This window comes from Aulostomus chinensis, chromosome 6, assembly GCF_037954235.1.
Source record: "Aulostomus chinensis isolate RoL2024-O1b breed Wild chromosome 6, RoL_Achi_v1.0, whole genome shotgun sequence".
In the NCBI taxonomy this organism is placed as follows: domain Eukaryota; kingdom Metazoa; phylum Chordata; class Actinopteri; order Syngnathiformes; family Aulostomidae; genus Aulostomus; species Aulostomus chinensis.
The window spans coordinates 31,442,350-31,456,540 of NC_141325.1; the positions used below are offsets into that span (position 1 = coordinate 31,442,350).

The window sequence follows — 14,191 nt, forward strand, 5'->3', positions numbered from 1 at the left end:
AAGCTAAGTAGCCTGGGTCTCCCTGGAGGAGACGCAAAGATGCCTAGTCTCTGAAAACAGGTCAGCAGTGGTTGACATCCTCTGACATCACACGTCATCAAAACTACCGCCCACGTGACGCCATTGGTCACTTTGAAATTCTTAATTTCATATTTGGGTGGAGAACCGCTCCCCTTTCTCCGCCCCACACGCGTCCTCCTCGGGTTCTCAGGTTCTTCTGCGTCCCGTTCGATGTTTGTGGCGCGCTCCCGCTGACTCGAGCGCGCTCTCGCTCCTCGTCCAATCACGTGAGTCCACACACGGCGCAGGAAGCGCGGCGGCGGCGGAGCTTTGATAAAACCGGTCTGCGAGCGCCGTGCGAGGCCACAGAGAGCTTCGCCCCGGTCAGGCACAGCTCAGGACCACACTGGCGATGCGAGCGCGGTCCCCGCCTCAGGACACGGCCGCGAACACTCTCCCTCCGCTTGAGGACGCGAGCGGACGCTCCGACTAGTCTCCGCGCCGACGAGCACCGACACCCGCGCCCGCAGCCCCGCAGCGCGCCAGACCAAAGCAGTTCCTCGGTAGAAGGCACCGCGACCGGCGGAGAGCCGCCATGGAGAGCGCCCACACCCGCAGCGTGGAGGAGGTGTACGCGCACTTCTGCGTCAACGAGAGCACGGGGCTGTCGCTGGACGAGGCCCGGCGGCAGCGGGAGAAGTGGGGCCTGAACGGTACGACCACTGGGATGAGTGAAGGTTGTGACGTCAACATAACCGTGTGTGAGCGCAGTCACTGACGTCATCACCGCTTACCTCGGGAGGGTGTCCCGTCCTAAACGCCGCGCCGCAGCTGCTTCGAATCAGTAACCTGAGGGGTCACGTGTCACGTTGACCTTTTCTTTTATGTAGTTATTTTATGTCCCGTGCGTGTGTGTGTGCGCGCGCGCGCTCTACCTGTGGAGTAGTTTTCAGCATGTGGTAGAACTCGTTAACCAAACTAGCTCTCAATATACTTTTACAGTACAAGTACATGAAACTCGTGTTGGTTTCTGCCCTCTGCTGCTGCTGGTACACCAGGCTGCCGCGGGCTGGGGGGCTCCTCCTCCTCCCCCTGGGAACACCTGCCATGTAGAAGTAATGGCAGTATTTCAGGCTTCAACTGTCAGTGGCTTTTAAAATAACATTTGCCAGGACTGAAAAGTTTTTGAAAAACCAAACCAGAAAATGAAGGGTTTTCTTCTGTCCGATATCTTAATGCGAGGCTTGTCCGGCCCCGCGAGTCCTCAGGTGTCACTGATCCACTTTGTGGTCTGGTGGCAGGCGGCCAGTTGCTGACAGGTCCTCACGTCCTGGGAAAACATTTCAAGGAAGTAATGGTTCTGAAAATATTCCTGGGAGGTTTGGAAAATCCTGGAGATTTATGGTAAAAATGCGTGTGAGCCAGCTAGTTCTGCTTGCCTTCAGCAATAAAGCAGAGCTCCACATCCCATCATGCACTGCAGGTCTGATGGCTGTGACACCGGCTCATGTCAGCATTTACTGTTCTGGAGGTGACATCATGATGTCGCTCTGGCTAAAGTCTGTTTTAAATATTTACGCTGATGTTCTGTTTCTTCTCTGGCTCCCGGCGCCGTCCCTGCACTGACCCCCACCCCCCACCCTCTGCAGAGCTGCCAGCAGAAGAAGGTAACGGCCTCGCCTCTAACTTTGGTCCTGTGGTGTTGTGCTGAGACTAATGTCTGTCCTGCCTGCAGGCAAGTCCCTCTGGGAGCTGGTCCTGGAGCAGTTTGAAGATCTCCTTGTACGAATCCTGCTGCTGGCTGCTTGCATCTCTTTCGTGAGTACCCGTTTCTCCTCGTACACTGACCTCCTCCTCCCGGTCAACAGGACACAGAGGCACAGTAGGAGGGTCCCAGGAGGTGTGAGGTCGCACATGCGGTTGTGGTTAAGCCCGTGTGACGAATGGTGCTAACGTGTGAACGTCTTCAGCTTGTTGAGCCCGTCTGAGGTTACGGGTCAAACACCTGAGAATGCTGGCGGCCATCTCAGGAATGGTGACAACAGCCGCCGCGTCTCGAACCAGGTGTCCACTAAACTTGTCAAACTGGAGTTCTGCTGGTCACCTGCCAGAACTGTAAAGACTCTGGGACTCGACGGGATCCTCACGGCATGTTTGATATTGTGGTGTCGGCTAAAAATACTTTGAAAAGAAAGGGGTGTGCATGAGTGTGTGTGTGTGTGTGCGTGCGCACATGCTCGTGTGTGTGTGTGTGTGTTATATCTGATCACACTGATTGTTGCTAATGATCAGTCAACGTCCAAGCTTGTTAGTGTGTATATGGCGCTGACACTCAGCTCCAGCTGCAGGAGCAGAACTGTTAGAGCACGGTTAGAACATGGTTAGAGCACTCTTAGAACACGGTTAGAACACTGTTAGAGCACGGTTACAACACGGTTAGAACACTGTTAGAACACAGTTAGAGCACTGTTAGAACACGGTTAGAACACTGTTAGAGCACGGTTAGAGCACGGTTACAACACGGTTACAACACGGTTAGAACGCTGTTAGAGCACGGTTAGAACACTGTTAGAACACGGTTAGAGCACTGTTAGAACACTGTTAGAGCACGGTTAGAACACTGTTAGAGCACGGTTAGAGCACGGTTAGAACACTGTTAGAGCACTGTTAGAGCACGGTTAGAGCACGGTTAGAACACTGTTAGAGCACTGTTAGAACACGGTTAGAACACTGTTAGAACACTGTTAGAACACGGTTAGAGCACGGTTAGAACGCTGTTAGAGCACGGTTAGAACGCTGTTAGAGCACGGTTAGAACACGGTTAGAGCACTATTAGAACACGGTTACAACACTGTTAGAGCACTGTTAGAACACAGTTAGAGCACTATTAGAACACGGTTAGAACACGGTTAGAGCACGGTTAGAACACGGTTAGAACACGGTTAGAACACGGTTAGAACACTGTTAGAGCACGGTTAGAACACTGTTAGAGCACGTTTAGAACACTGTTAGAGCACGTTTAGAACACTGTTAGAACACTGTTAGAGCATGGTTAGAACACTGTTAGAACACTGTTAGAACACGGTTAGAGCACGGTTAGAACGCTGTTAGAGCACGGTTAGAACGCTGTTAGAGCACGGTTAGAACACGGTTAGAGCACTATTAGAACACGGTTACAACACTGTTAGAGCACTGTTAGAACACAGTTAGAGCACTATTAGAACACGGTTAGAACACGGTTAGAACACCGTTAGAACACCGTTAGAACACGGTTAGAACACTGTTAGAGCACGGTTAGAACACTGTTAGAGCACGTTTAGAACACTGTTAGAGCACGTTTAGAACACTGTTAGAACACTGTTAGAGCATGGTTAGAACACGGTTAGAACACTGTTAGAGCACGTTTAGAACACTGTTAGAACACTGTTAGAGCATGGTTAGAACATGGTTAGAACACTGTTAGAGCACGTTTAGAACACTGTTAGAACACTGTTAGAGCATGGTTAGAACATGGTTAGAACAGATCCTCTGATGGAATCAATCCACAGCTCCCCTAGAGATGAGACGTCCACCCTACATTTAAGGTTTGAAACTTCTCATCTGGTGAAGTTTGAGATTAGAGAGGTGTGAGATGAAGACAGACGACTGGAGCGTCTGACAAGTGGTCAACCCTGAGGAGGTTATTGATTCTGACCATGCAGGATGTCTCCGCCTGTTTGACCTCACCTGTGTTTGCTGTCTGCCGTTGTGTCTCCAGGTCCTGGCCTGGTTCGAGGAGGGAGAAGAGACCATCACTGCCTTCGTGGAGCCTTTTGTTATTTTGCTCATTCTTATAGCCAACGCCATCGTTGGAGTGTGGCAGGTGGGAACTCTCCACTTAACTGTTATTATTCCGCTGGGACATTCAGCACCAGCACTGCCTCCTCCATCGTGGCCACGTCCGTGATGGACCTAACAAAATTACTGCAAGTGTACACACACAGTCCAACTACTACAGTAAACATCTGTCCTGTAAATCACATCTCTGTTGGGACATATCAGAAACCATGAACCATCCGTCGGTACGTGGGCTGCGCCTGACCCTGGTCCGGCTACACTCTCTCTGATAGCCTGCCAGCAATTGTTCGTTAAACACAGACACGCCTCTCTAGACCAATAAGACACTGTACGGAACTCCGACATTGTTTGGACTGCAGTGGAACAACTGCTTAATTCAGCCTGCTTGGTCCCGCTGGGCGACCCTCCGTCACTGTCAGCAGCCTCTTCTGAGGCTGAAGTGTTTTGCTTCCCTTGGAAACAGTCTTATTTTGAAAATAAGTGGGCATGGGGATGTGTTGTGACATGGATAAATGTCCCTAACAGAGATGTGACCGATGTCCAGCTCTGAATATTGTGATGAGATCTGTTCGGCCCACTGATTGTGTGTCTAGGAACGCAATGCTGAGGACGCCATCGAGGCGCTGAAGGAGTACGAGCCGGAGATGGGCAAAGTGTATCGACAGGACAGGAAGACGGTGCAAAGGATCAAAGCCCGGGACATTGTTCCCGGGGACATCGTGGAGGTTGCTGGTAGGTGGAGCAGCTCCGGTCAGTCTGTAGCAGCTACATAGCAGAGAGCTGATGAGCGGCTGAAGGCGCGTCATTGGAATATCACGCCATCCAAACAGGAGCCACCAGTCCATTATCTTTGAAACTGGTGATTTAATACTCCGGCAGTTGCTGCCATCAATAGTTAGTCTCCCTGGAAAGAGCTCGTGTGATGTAAGGACCAGAAACGCCATCGATGCTTGGTGACGTCCGCTCGGTGACGCATGGGAAATGAACTTCCAGATATGAGGAGCTTGAGTGTTGGTATCAGTACCTGTGCCCAGGTGACTGGCTCAGTACAGTTTGGCCTAACTCTCAGGTAACACTCCACCAGGAGTTCATGAGTATCATTCTTCTCTCCCACGCCACACATACGTGTAGCGCTCTGCTGAGGAAGGAACAGAAGCGGCAGATGTCCAGGAAGGTCAGAGGCGTAATGGCGATACTCTGGTTAACCCCGACACACTCAAGTGATGTGTCTGTGCAGGGCGGCAGGTTTTATTTGTAGCCTTCAGAGGTGCTGGAGATTGTGGAGTGTTTTATTTATACAAGGTAGTGATGATGACAGGTGTGTGGCTCTGCCCCCAGCCCCCGTGGTTGCTGTGGAGCTGAGAGTCCCACCTCCACTCTGGTCCTCCATTGTGAGTGACTAATATTTCCCTGAAGCTCCTCAGTGACCTCTGCCACGCAGGGAATGGAGCGTGATGACGCAGGAGCCGGCCGGCGAGTCGCTGCTGGGCCTGAGAGGAAGAGCCTGCAGCCTCCTCCTCATCCTCGCTGAAGAGCTTTGATATGGTTGACTCGTGTGTGTGCGTGTGCACACGCATGTGTGTGGACGGTGTCCCGCACCAGTGTGCTTGTGCTGTCTTGCTGGGGCTCTCAGGTGTTACTGAGACGTGTGCGTCTCACAGGGTCTGTCCTCTGCTGGCTGGGAGATTTGGATGATTGGCAGCACTTGTATGGGGTGGGGGGTTGTGTTGGAGACAGAGATGTCCTTATAGGGAAACATGAGGGGAAGCTCTGCACAGCAATGACCGCCCACCCACCCATCGGCACCCTCCACCAGGATTCCACACACCAGGGATAGTATGTGGCATTTAATGTGGTCTGGCAAACTTCCCATGTCACTGGGGGGCTGTCTTTGGCAAAGGGTCCTAACTTGTCAGCAAGGCTGAGACAAATGGCCCAGTCCTGCTGAAGGGGGACGCCAGCGCTGCACAGAGGTACTGCTCCCTGAAGGAGGGGTGGAGGTGACCTGCTGCAACTGTCAGGGCACAAGAAGGTGCAGTATTTGTTCCAGCAGGTTGTGAGTAAAAAGATTGTTTTAGAATGAACGATGTGGTGCAGCAGACCTGCTGTCAACACATCTCCTCCACCCACGGGACAACATCTCCTCCACCCACGGGACAACATCTCCTCCACCCACGGAACAACATCTCCTCCACCCACCCACAACCTTCTTGCTGGGGGCCACAGTGAGGACCACTGCTCCACCCTGCTGCCTCCAGCAGAACTTATTAGCTCCAGATTGCATCAAACCAAGACTTTAATTAAACTAATAATTTCATATAAACACTTTGTTACTTTACATATTTGTGAGGACGAGTTGCATATTATGCTGTGAGAAATTAATAATGCAAATATTTTTATAATGCTTGCCTGACGTAGACGAGTTTTGCGGTTACTATGGGAACAGGAACTGTTACATCCCCGCTGCAGCTTCAACCTGGTCACAGGAGTCAAATTAGAGATCTCTGTCTGGATGACTCAACTGAGGTCAAAGGTCAGGATCAGCAGTCACATGTGACAGCGTCATGGAGGCAAGTCACAGTGATCAAAGTTGCCGCCTGGATGGCGTCAAAGCACTTTGTTCTTCTCTTGTGGTCAGTGAATCCTGCACCACCAAGCAGCCATGTGGAGCCACATTTGGACTGCAGAATCAAGATGAGCAGCATCAATTCCCGATCCTGATTGTGCTGAGTCATGGTAACACAACATCTTGAGTCACCTGACAGCAGCAAAGCAGCAGCAGGAGCATCTTCGACATCCACTGCTGTGAAAGTCGAGTCGCTTCTCGTGTCCACGGCACTGAAATGACCCTCTCAACATGGGAGGACATCAGCCTTTTGTTCTGCTGCCATCAGCACACGGCGACTCCTCACCGGGCCGACACACGGCAGGGGCAGGTGCCAGCCAAAGCTGCCAGCTTCTGTTCAGTGGCTGTTGAAAGGTTTGTTTAAAAAGGAGATTCTGGGTGTCACATTGGGTGCATTGTCTCAGCAGGTCAGCACCCTCTTGTCGCCATAAAACTGGAGAACTGCGTGGTGATGGCTGAGGAGACGTTGGCGTGCCATCAATAGGATGTTGATACAAAGAGACGGTGTGGAACGCAGCCCTAGGACTCTTCCACAGGTTCTTTTTTGCAAAGACAATGTCCTTCTGTACCATCCAGCATGTCATTGTAAAGAAAACTGTTCACGTTCAGTTCTTGTATTGTAGCCAAAGGTCATCCATTAGAACTCTTGCAGCTATTAAATGGGTTCCTCCTGTAGTTAAATATAGTTGATGCAGTTAATTGAAGGTAACCTGACCTGAGGGCCAGTGGCACCATGTGACTTTCTCAGAAGTCAAGCTTCCATTGTGCCGGTAGTATAAAGATGCACCAGAGTCCTTCCCAGAAAAGCTGCCTGGTGGCTGCCTGTCCCGCTGGCTGATGCCTGCTGACAGAACCGGTGCAGGCACCAGCTAATGAGTCCACAGTCCCATTTCAGATGAACCACAAACCCAGAGCTGCATGTTGTTGACTGGCTGTGTGTTGGACGTGTGTTGTTGACAGCTTTACAGCTGATCATGGGAGCCTCGGCAACATTTTGAAATGCTTTCTCCATTTTTGGTCTCATGTATTGTTGCTATTTTCCCTCCCCTCCCTCAAGGGCACTGAGGTTTAGAATTACGATGCGTGTTTCCCTCCGGTGGGAATCTGGGCGGCGGTACAACTGACGTCTTTGTTTCTCAGTCTTTAATTCTGGCCAGTGTTTTATCAGGTTGTGAGATAATTTTGCAGGGTTCTGAGGGTCCCCTGTCCCTGATTGGAGTGTCTCATATGTGGGCCTGTCTGTGCCATGTCTCCACTTTCAACGCCTTTCTGTACCATTAGGAAGCTGAATTGGGTCACTGCAATTCCAACGCACCTAAATTTGTCTTTTCCTTGGAGAATTGCCTTTTATGGCTCACAAGACCTTCATTTCCTCTCGTTTCTTCGAGTCTCTTCCTTCCCTGCAGCGACGGCAGCAGAGAACTTCTCCATGACTCCGTTGTGACTCGCAGGATGATCGAGTGAAGGATAAACACTGAGCTGACCAGCGACAATGGGGCTCCACATGGTGGCCTTAGCGAAGGCTCAGAGATATTTTACAAATCCTTCAGCCCCAAATCAAAATGAGGATGTCCTCAGCCAGGGCTGAGTCCTACTCATGAGGCTTCATTCAGTTCCCTTGCATAGGTCAGCAATTGTACGCTGCAGAGCTCCTGAGGGAACAATTGGGACGGTGTGAAATAACAAAGACTGAAGTCACTGTGATGCTGAAGTCTCCATATCGTACCCAATCAAATACACACCAGAGGCTGATGCAAACGTCCCTAACTCACCTTGTTGGTCAGATATTTGGATTTGGGTGTTAAATCGAGACGGGAGGGTTCAGGATCAGCAGGGCAGCAGTCGGTCTGGTGGGGTCATGTTTGTTGACGTGTTGTCTTCCTGATGCCAGTCTTGTTTGGTTCCAGTTGGAGACAAGGTGCCTGCTGACATCCGTATCTGCTCCATCAAGTCAACAACCCTGCGAGTGGACCAGTCCATTCTGACCGGTGAGACCACCACAGGGACAGGAAAGACTGTGATCGTCTAGATAAACACAATTTAGATTTTCCATTTCCTCTGAAAAACGTGAGCTCTTTGCTTGTTTGTCAGGTTTGAAGCTTCTAGATGAAACTCTGATTTCAGCATCTTTCTTTTCTACATCTCATGTTTGCGTTTTCATATCAAAACCAAACCCGGCCTGAATCTGGTCCCACATCTTTAGATTCACTTCAGAATCACCTGAATTTGTCCTGTTTCAAACTAAGCTGAATAAATCAGCCCGATGCCGGTTTGAGGAGGGGGTAGCTGGGTGTCTGTGGGTCATGTGACGTGGCAGCAGTGGACTGTGACAGTTAGCTGATTCACCTGTGAATCAAACCATTGCTAAGTATGCGAAAGGTCATGTGATCAGTGGTAATAATCTGCCATCCTTTATCGTCTTTGTAGGTGAGTCTGTCTCAGTCATCAAACACACGGACCCGGTACCCGACCCTCGAGCTGTCAATCAGGACAAGAAGAACATGCTCTTCTCCGTAAGCTCCGTTTTGTTTCTATCAACCTCCTGGATGAACTCGCTGCTGCTGTTGTCGGTACGATGGCGTCAGACATCGTTGTGGTTTCAGGGTACCAACATCGCTGCTGGGAAGGCTGTGGGCGTGGTGGTGGCCAGCGGTGTCAACACAGAGATTGGTAAGATCCGTGATGAGATGGCTGCCACTGAGCAGGAAAAGACACCGCTGCAGCAGAAGTTGGACGAGTTTGGCGAGCAGCTGTCCAAGGTTATCTCACTCATCTGCATCGCTGTATGGATCATCAACATCGGGCACTTCAATGACCCCGTGCATGGGGGCTCCTGGATCCGCGGGGCTGTCTACTACTTCAAGATCGCTGTGGCGCTGGCCGTGGCTGCCATCCCCGAGGGGCTTCCTGCTGTCATCACCACCTGTCTGGCTCTGGGCACTCGCCGCATGGCCAAGAAGAACGCCATCGTCCGCAGCCTGCCCTCGGTGGAGACGCTGGGTTGCACGTCCGTCATCTGCTCCGACAAGACGGGAACGCTGACCACCAACCAGATGTCTGTGTGCAGGGTCAGTGTCCCACACACAACACACAGAACATCAGAAAGACACACAATTAACATCAGAAAGACACACAATTAACATCAGACACACACACAATTAACATCAGACACACACAATTAACATCAGACACACACAATTAACATCAGACACACACACAATTAACATCAGACACACACACAATTAACATCAGACACACACACAATTAACATCAGACACACACACAATTAACATCAGACACACAATTAACATCAGACACACACACAATTAACATCAGACACACACACAATTAACATCAGAAAGGCAAACAATTAACATCAGAAAGACACACAATTAACATCAGACACACACACAATTAACATCAGACACACACACAATTAACATCAGACACACACACAATTAACATCAGAAAGGCAAACAATTAACATCAGAAAGACACACAATTAACATCAGACACACACAATTAACATCAGACACACACAATTAACATCAGACACACACACAATTAACATCAGACACACACACAATTAACATCAGAAAGACACACAATTAACATCAGACACACACACAATTAACATCAGAAAGACACACAATTAACATCAGACACACACACAATTAACATCAGACACACACACAATTAACATCAGAAAGACACACAATTAACATCAGACACACACACAATTAACATCAGACACACAATTAACATCAGACACACACAATTAACATCAGAAAGACACACAATTAACATCAGACACACACAATTAACATCAGACACACAAAATTAACATCAGACACACACAATTAACATCAGACACACACAATTAACATCAGACACACACAAATAACATCAGACACACACAAATAACATCAGACACACACACAATTAACATCAGACACACACACAATTAACATCAGACACACACACAATTAACATCAGACACACAATTCACATCAGACACACACACAATTCACATCAGAAAGACACACAATTAAGATCAGACACACACAATTCACATCAGACACACACACAATTAACATCAGAAAGACACACACACAATTAACATCAGAAAGACACACACACAATTAACATCAGACACACACACAATTAACATCAGACACACACAATTAACATCACACACACACACAATTAACATCACACACACAATTAACATCAGACACACACAATTAACATCACACACACACACAATTAACATCACACACACACACAATTAACATCAGAAAGACACACAATTCACATCAGAAAGACACAATTCACATCAGAAAGACACAATTCACATCAGAAAGACACACACACAATTAACGTCACACACACACAATTAACATCAGAAACACTGTTAATTGTGTGTGTGTGTGTGTGTGTGTGTGTGTGAGAGTGAATGCGCATGCACCTGCGATGGGGATGTGTCCAGGTGTTGGAACAGTCGGTCTCCTCTCATCCAGCTGTTCCCTGAATGACCCTCAGGTGTGACCTCCCTGTCTGACTGCCCCCCTGGTCCTCCTGTGGCTCTGGTCGCTTCTCAGGGTCACCACAGCCTCTTGTTACTGGGTCAAGATCAAACCATGAGGGCCTTCATCATGTTGTAGTGTAGATGTAGAAATACTTCAGCTTGTAGTTTTATTTACTGGGTTTGACAGTGAGCTGAAAACTTGTGAGTTTACAAGTAAAGTTGGTACTGATGAAGTTTATGATTTAGATTATTAATGTGTACAACCAGCAGGGAGGAGGCGGTGCTAGCATGTGAAGAGTGAACTGTCAAATAGAAGTGTTCCCTCAATTTAGTGATTTCAAGTTTGACATTATTTAAGTATACAATAATATACTAATAATACAAGTGTGGCAGCTGACACATACACACACACACACACACACACACAGGTCTAGTGGTTGCTGTGCTTCTGCTGCCACCTGCTGTATGGGTGAAGTCACTACAGCTGTGCTCCAATGACGTTCTTGTCGTTGAGTTTGTTGAGTTCTTCATCTGCAGATGTTCATCATGAGTAAAGCCGATGGCGACAGCTGCTCTCTGACAGAGTTCACCATCACCGGGTCTACCTACGCCCCCGAGGGAGAAGTGTGAGCACAGTCACAGTCACTGATGGATGGATGGATTGATTGATTGACTGATCGAAGGTTGAGAGACTGCTCTGCTCTTCAGATTTCAGGATGGTAAACCAGTGAAGTCCTCCCAGTATGACGCCCTGGTTGAACTGGCCACCATCTGTGCCCTGTGTAACGACTCCTCGCTGGACTTCAATGAGGTCAGGAATGAACACATCAGTAAACATGATATCCTCATTTTCCTGGCTCTCTGGCACCTCTCCCTCTCTACTGGAGAGCAATATCTGCTCTTGCTTTGAAAGATAAAACATCAATACAAACGACAAGCTCTTGTCTGGTAGCAGCAACAGTGAAGTGAATTTCAGGGTTCTGATTTCTGTCCCTCAGTGAGACTCTGCTTCCCTCTGCTGGAGGGTTTCTATCATTGATTAACCAGCTTGTGGCCAGTTGATGAGAGCTTCTGTAGGCGTTTCAGACAAAAGACCTACAAATTGCTGTAGCGGAGTGTCAGGCTTTTTTGGCCTGATAGATCATGTGAACGCGAGCCGTAGTTTCACCCCAGGGGGTCGTAGCTGAATGTACGCGAAGAATAAGAAGACATTATGATGCCAAAATGAAGGACATCCAAGAAGATTATAAAGCTGAGGAACGTATTGTGCGTCGTTGAAGACAAATATGTTCGGCTGTCATTAGGCAGAGAAGTGTGTTGAAGATGGACGACAGCAAGGACGAGGCTTTCGGACAGATATTCAGAACAACTTTGACGATGTCGAGTGGCATAAACATTTCCGAATGTCGCTGCAAACTTTGAGTGTGCTGTGGGACTTGTTACGCCACACCTGAGGCATCAGACATGTACACAGTCTGGAATAAATGGTGTGATTGTTGTCGCGATGATGAATCCCCTCCCCAAATGGAGGCTGTCAACAGCGCATTTCTGAGAAGTTCAAAGTTTTTGAACTGGAACTGATCAAATGAGAGGCCACCCAAAAAAAGTGGAGCCTCTCAAAAAAAAAGGCGCAGCCAAGAGCGACTTCTGTCACTGCGGCTCAGAGTTCAGAGAGAAGAAGACCAAAAAATCAGTGTGTCAGCCGCCCTGAGAGACAGGCGTTTAATGAAATGTCCTCAATCAATCATTGGCAAAATTAGCAATCAGTATCAGTTCGATCATTGTTTTTTATAAATGTAAAATGCCAATGGCAGAAAATACAAAATAGAGCCCATTCTTCCTCAAATAGTTATGCAGATCTCTTGGATGAGGTTGCGTCTCCTCCGTGCTAACGCCCAGGTGATGGGAGGCTTGGACAAGGAGCACGTGTACCGGGGACGGCGCTACGTTACCCAGTTGGTCCCTCAGTGGGCTCGGTGTTGTGTTGTGCTTATTCACGGCTTCACATGTTTAGGGTGACCTTTGTTGTTGTTCCATTGGAATAACCCCACCCCAAACTTCCGCGTGACTTCATGTTTGCGTCAGCAGAAGCTTGTCGGGGGCAGAGTATTTCAGTCTCTTCATCTGTCTCCTAAAACGAGTTAAATACCGGCCCTGACGGCAGGACGTCTCATTGCTCCAACACAGTGAGATGACACTACGCAACACAGCCTCCTCTGAGCAGTGAAATTCAGGTGACCAACAGGAAGATTAACTGTCAATCATCGATGAATTGTGCTGATCCCCAGTGGAGCGTAAATGGGTTGAGAATGGTGGGTAGAGAAGCCAGGTTACAGTGTAAACGTGTTCTAGAATGTTCCATGTTTATCCCAACCTCAATGTTTTGGTGTTGCAGGTGAAGGGCGTGTTTGAAAAGGTGGGCGAGGCCACTGAGACCGCACTGACCTGTCTGGTGGAGAAGATGAACGTTTTTGAGACCGAAGTCCACAACCTGTCTAAGATCGACCGGGCTAACGCCTGCAACTCCGTGAGTGAAACACACTCACACTCACACAGACACTCACTCAGCAGGTTTTCTCACTCTGTCCTTCCCTGGGAGAGGGGGCTGTCAGGTGATCAAGCAGCTGATGAAGAAGGAGTTCACACTGGAGTTCTCCAGAGACAGGAAGTCTATGTCCGTCTACTGCACCCCCAACAAGTCCCGCTCCGCCTTGGGCAAAATGTTTGTGAAGGTATGCTGAACAGTTTAGAGATGTTGCAACCCTGCTCTGCTGCACCTCGAACCTCTGACCTCTCTGCTCTACCTGCAGGGGGCGCCAGAGGGGGTCATAGAGAGATGCACCCATGTTAGAGTGGGCAACAACAAAGTTCCCCTCAGCAAAGGCATCAAGGAAAAAATCCTTTCAGTGATTCGTGAGTACGGGACAGGTCGGGACACCCTGAGATGTCTGGCTCTGGCCACACGTGACAGTCCACCCAAGATGGAGGACATGATACTGTCAGACACCGCCAAATTTGCAGAGTACGAGGTGAAGTCTCCCTTGACTTCTGCATCTTTTAACTTATCAGTTATATGTGTAGTTGTACAAGTTCATCTGTCCAACACTGGCCGTGTCCTTGTGCCTCTGCGTCCAGTCTGACCTGACCTTCGTGGGCTGTGTCGGCATGCTGGACCCTCCCAGACAGGAGGTGGCGGCCTC

At 49.0% G+C, this 14,191-nt stretch overlaps 1 protein-coding gene across 1 annotated transcript in view; it reads left to right on the forward strand.

Moving 5' to 3' along the window:
• Window positions 1-274: 274 nt before the first annotated feature.
• The window catches only part of LOC147260796 (sarcoplasmic/endoplasmic reticulum calcium ATPase 2a-like), a 16,298-nt gene continuing 2,381 nt past the window's right edge, over window positions 275-14,191 (forward strand). The window contains exons 1-14 of the mRNA XM_086207586.1: window positions 275-713; window positions 1,650-1,667; window positions 1,736-1,818; window positions 3,758-3,862; window positions 4,431-4,569; window positions 8,371-8,451; window positions 8,891-8,976; window positions 9,067-9,531; window positions 11,529-11,617; window positions 11,700-11,802; window positions 13,387-13,518; window positions 13,604-13,723; window positions 13,802-14,020; window positions 14,127-14,191. The exon at window positions 14,127-14,191 is cut by the window's right edge and continues 271 nt beyond it. Coding sequence (XP_086063712.1) covers window positions 596-713; window positions 1,650-1,667; window positions 1,736-1,818; window positions 3,758-3,862; window positions 4,431-4,569; window positions 8,371-8,451; window positions 8,891-8,976; window positions 9,067-9,531; window positions 11,529-11,617; window positions 11,700-11,802; window positions 13,387-13,518; window positions 13,604-13,723; window positions 13,802-14,020; window positions 14,127-14,191 — 1,823 coding nt within the window. The 5' untranslated portion in view covers window positions 275-595. The remainder of the gene's footprint in view (window positions 714-1,649; window positions 1,668-1,735; window positions 1,819-3,757; window positions 3,863-4,430; window positions 4,570-8,370; window positions 8,452-8,890; window positions 8,977-9,066; window positions 9,532-11,528; window positions 11,618-11,699; window positions 11,803-13,386; window positions 13,519-13,603; window positions 13,724-13,801; window positions 14,021-14,126) is intronic.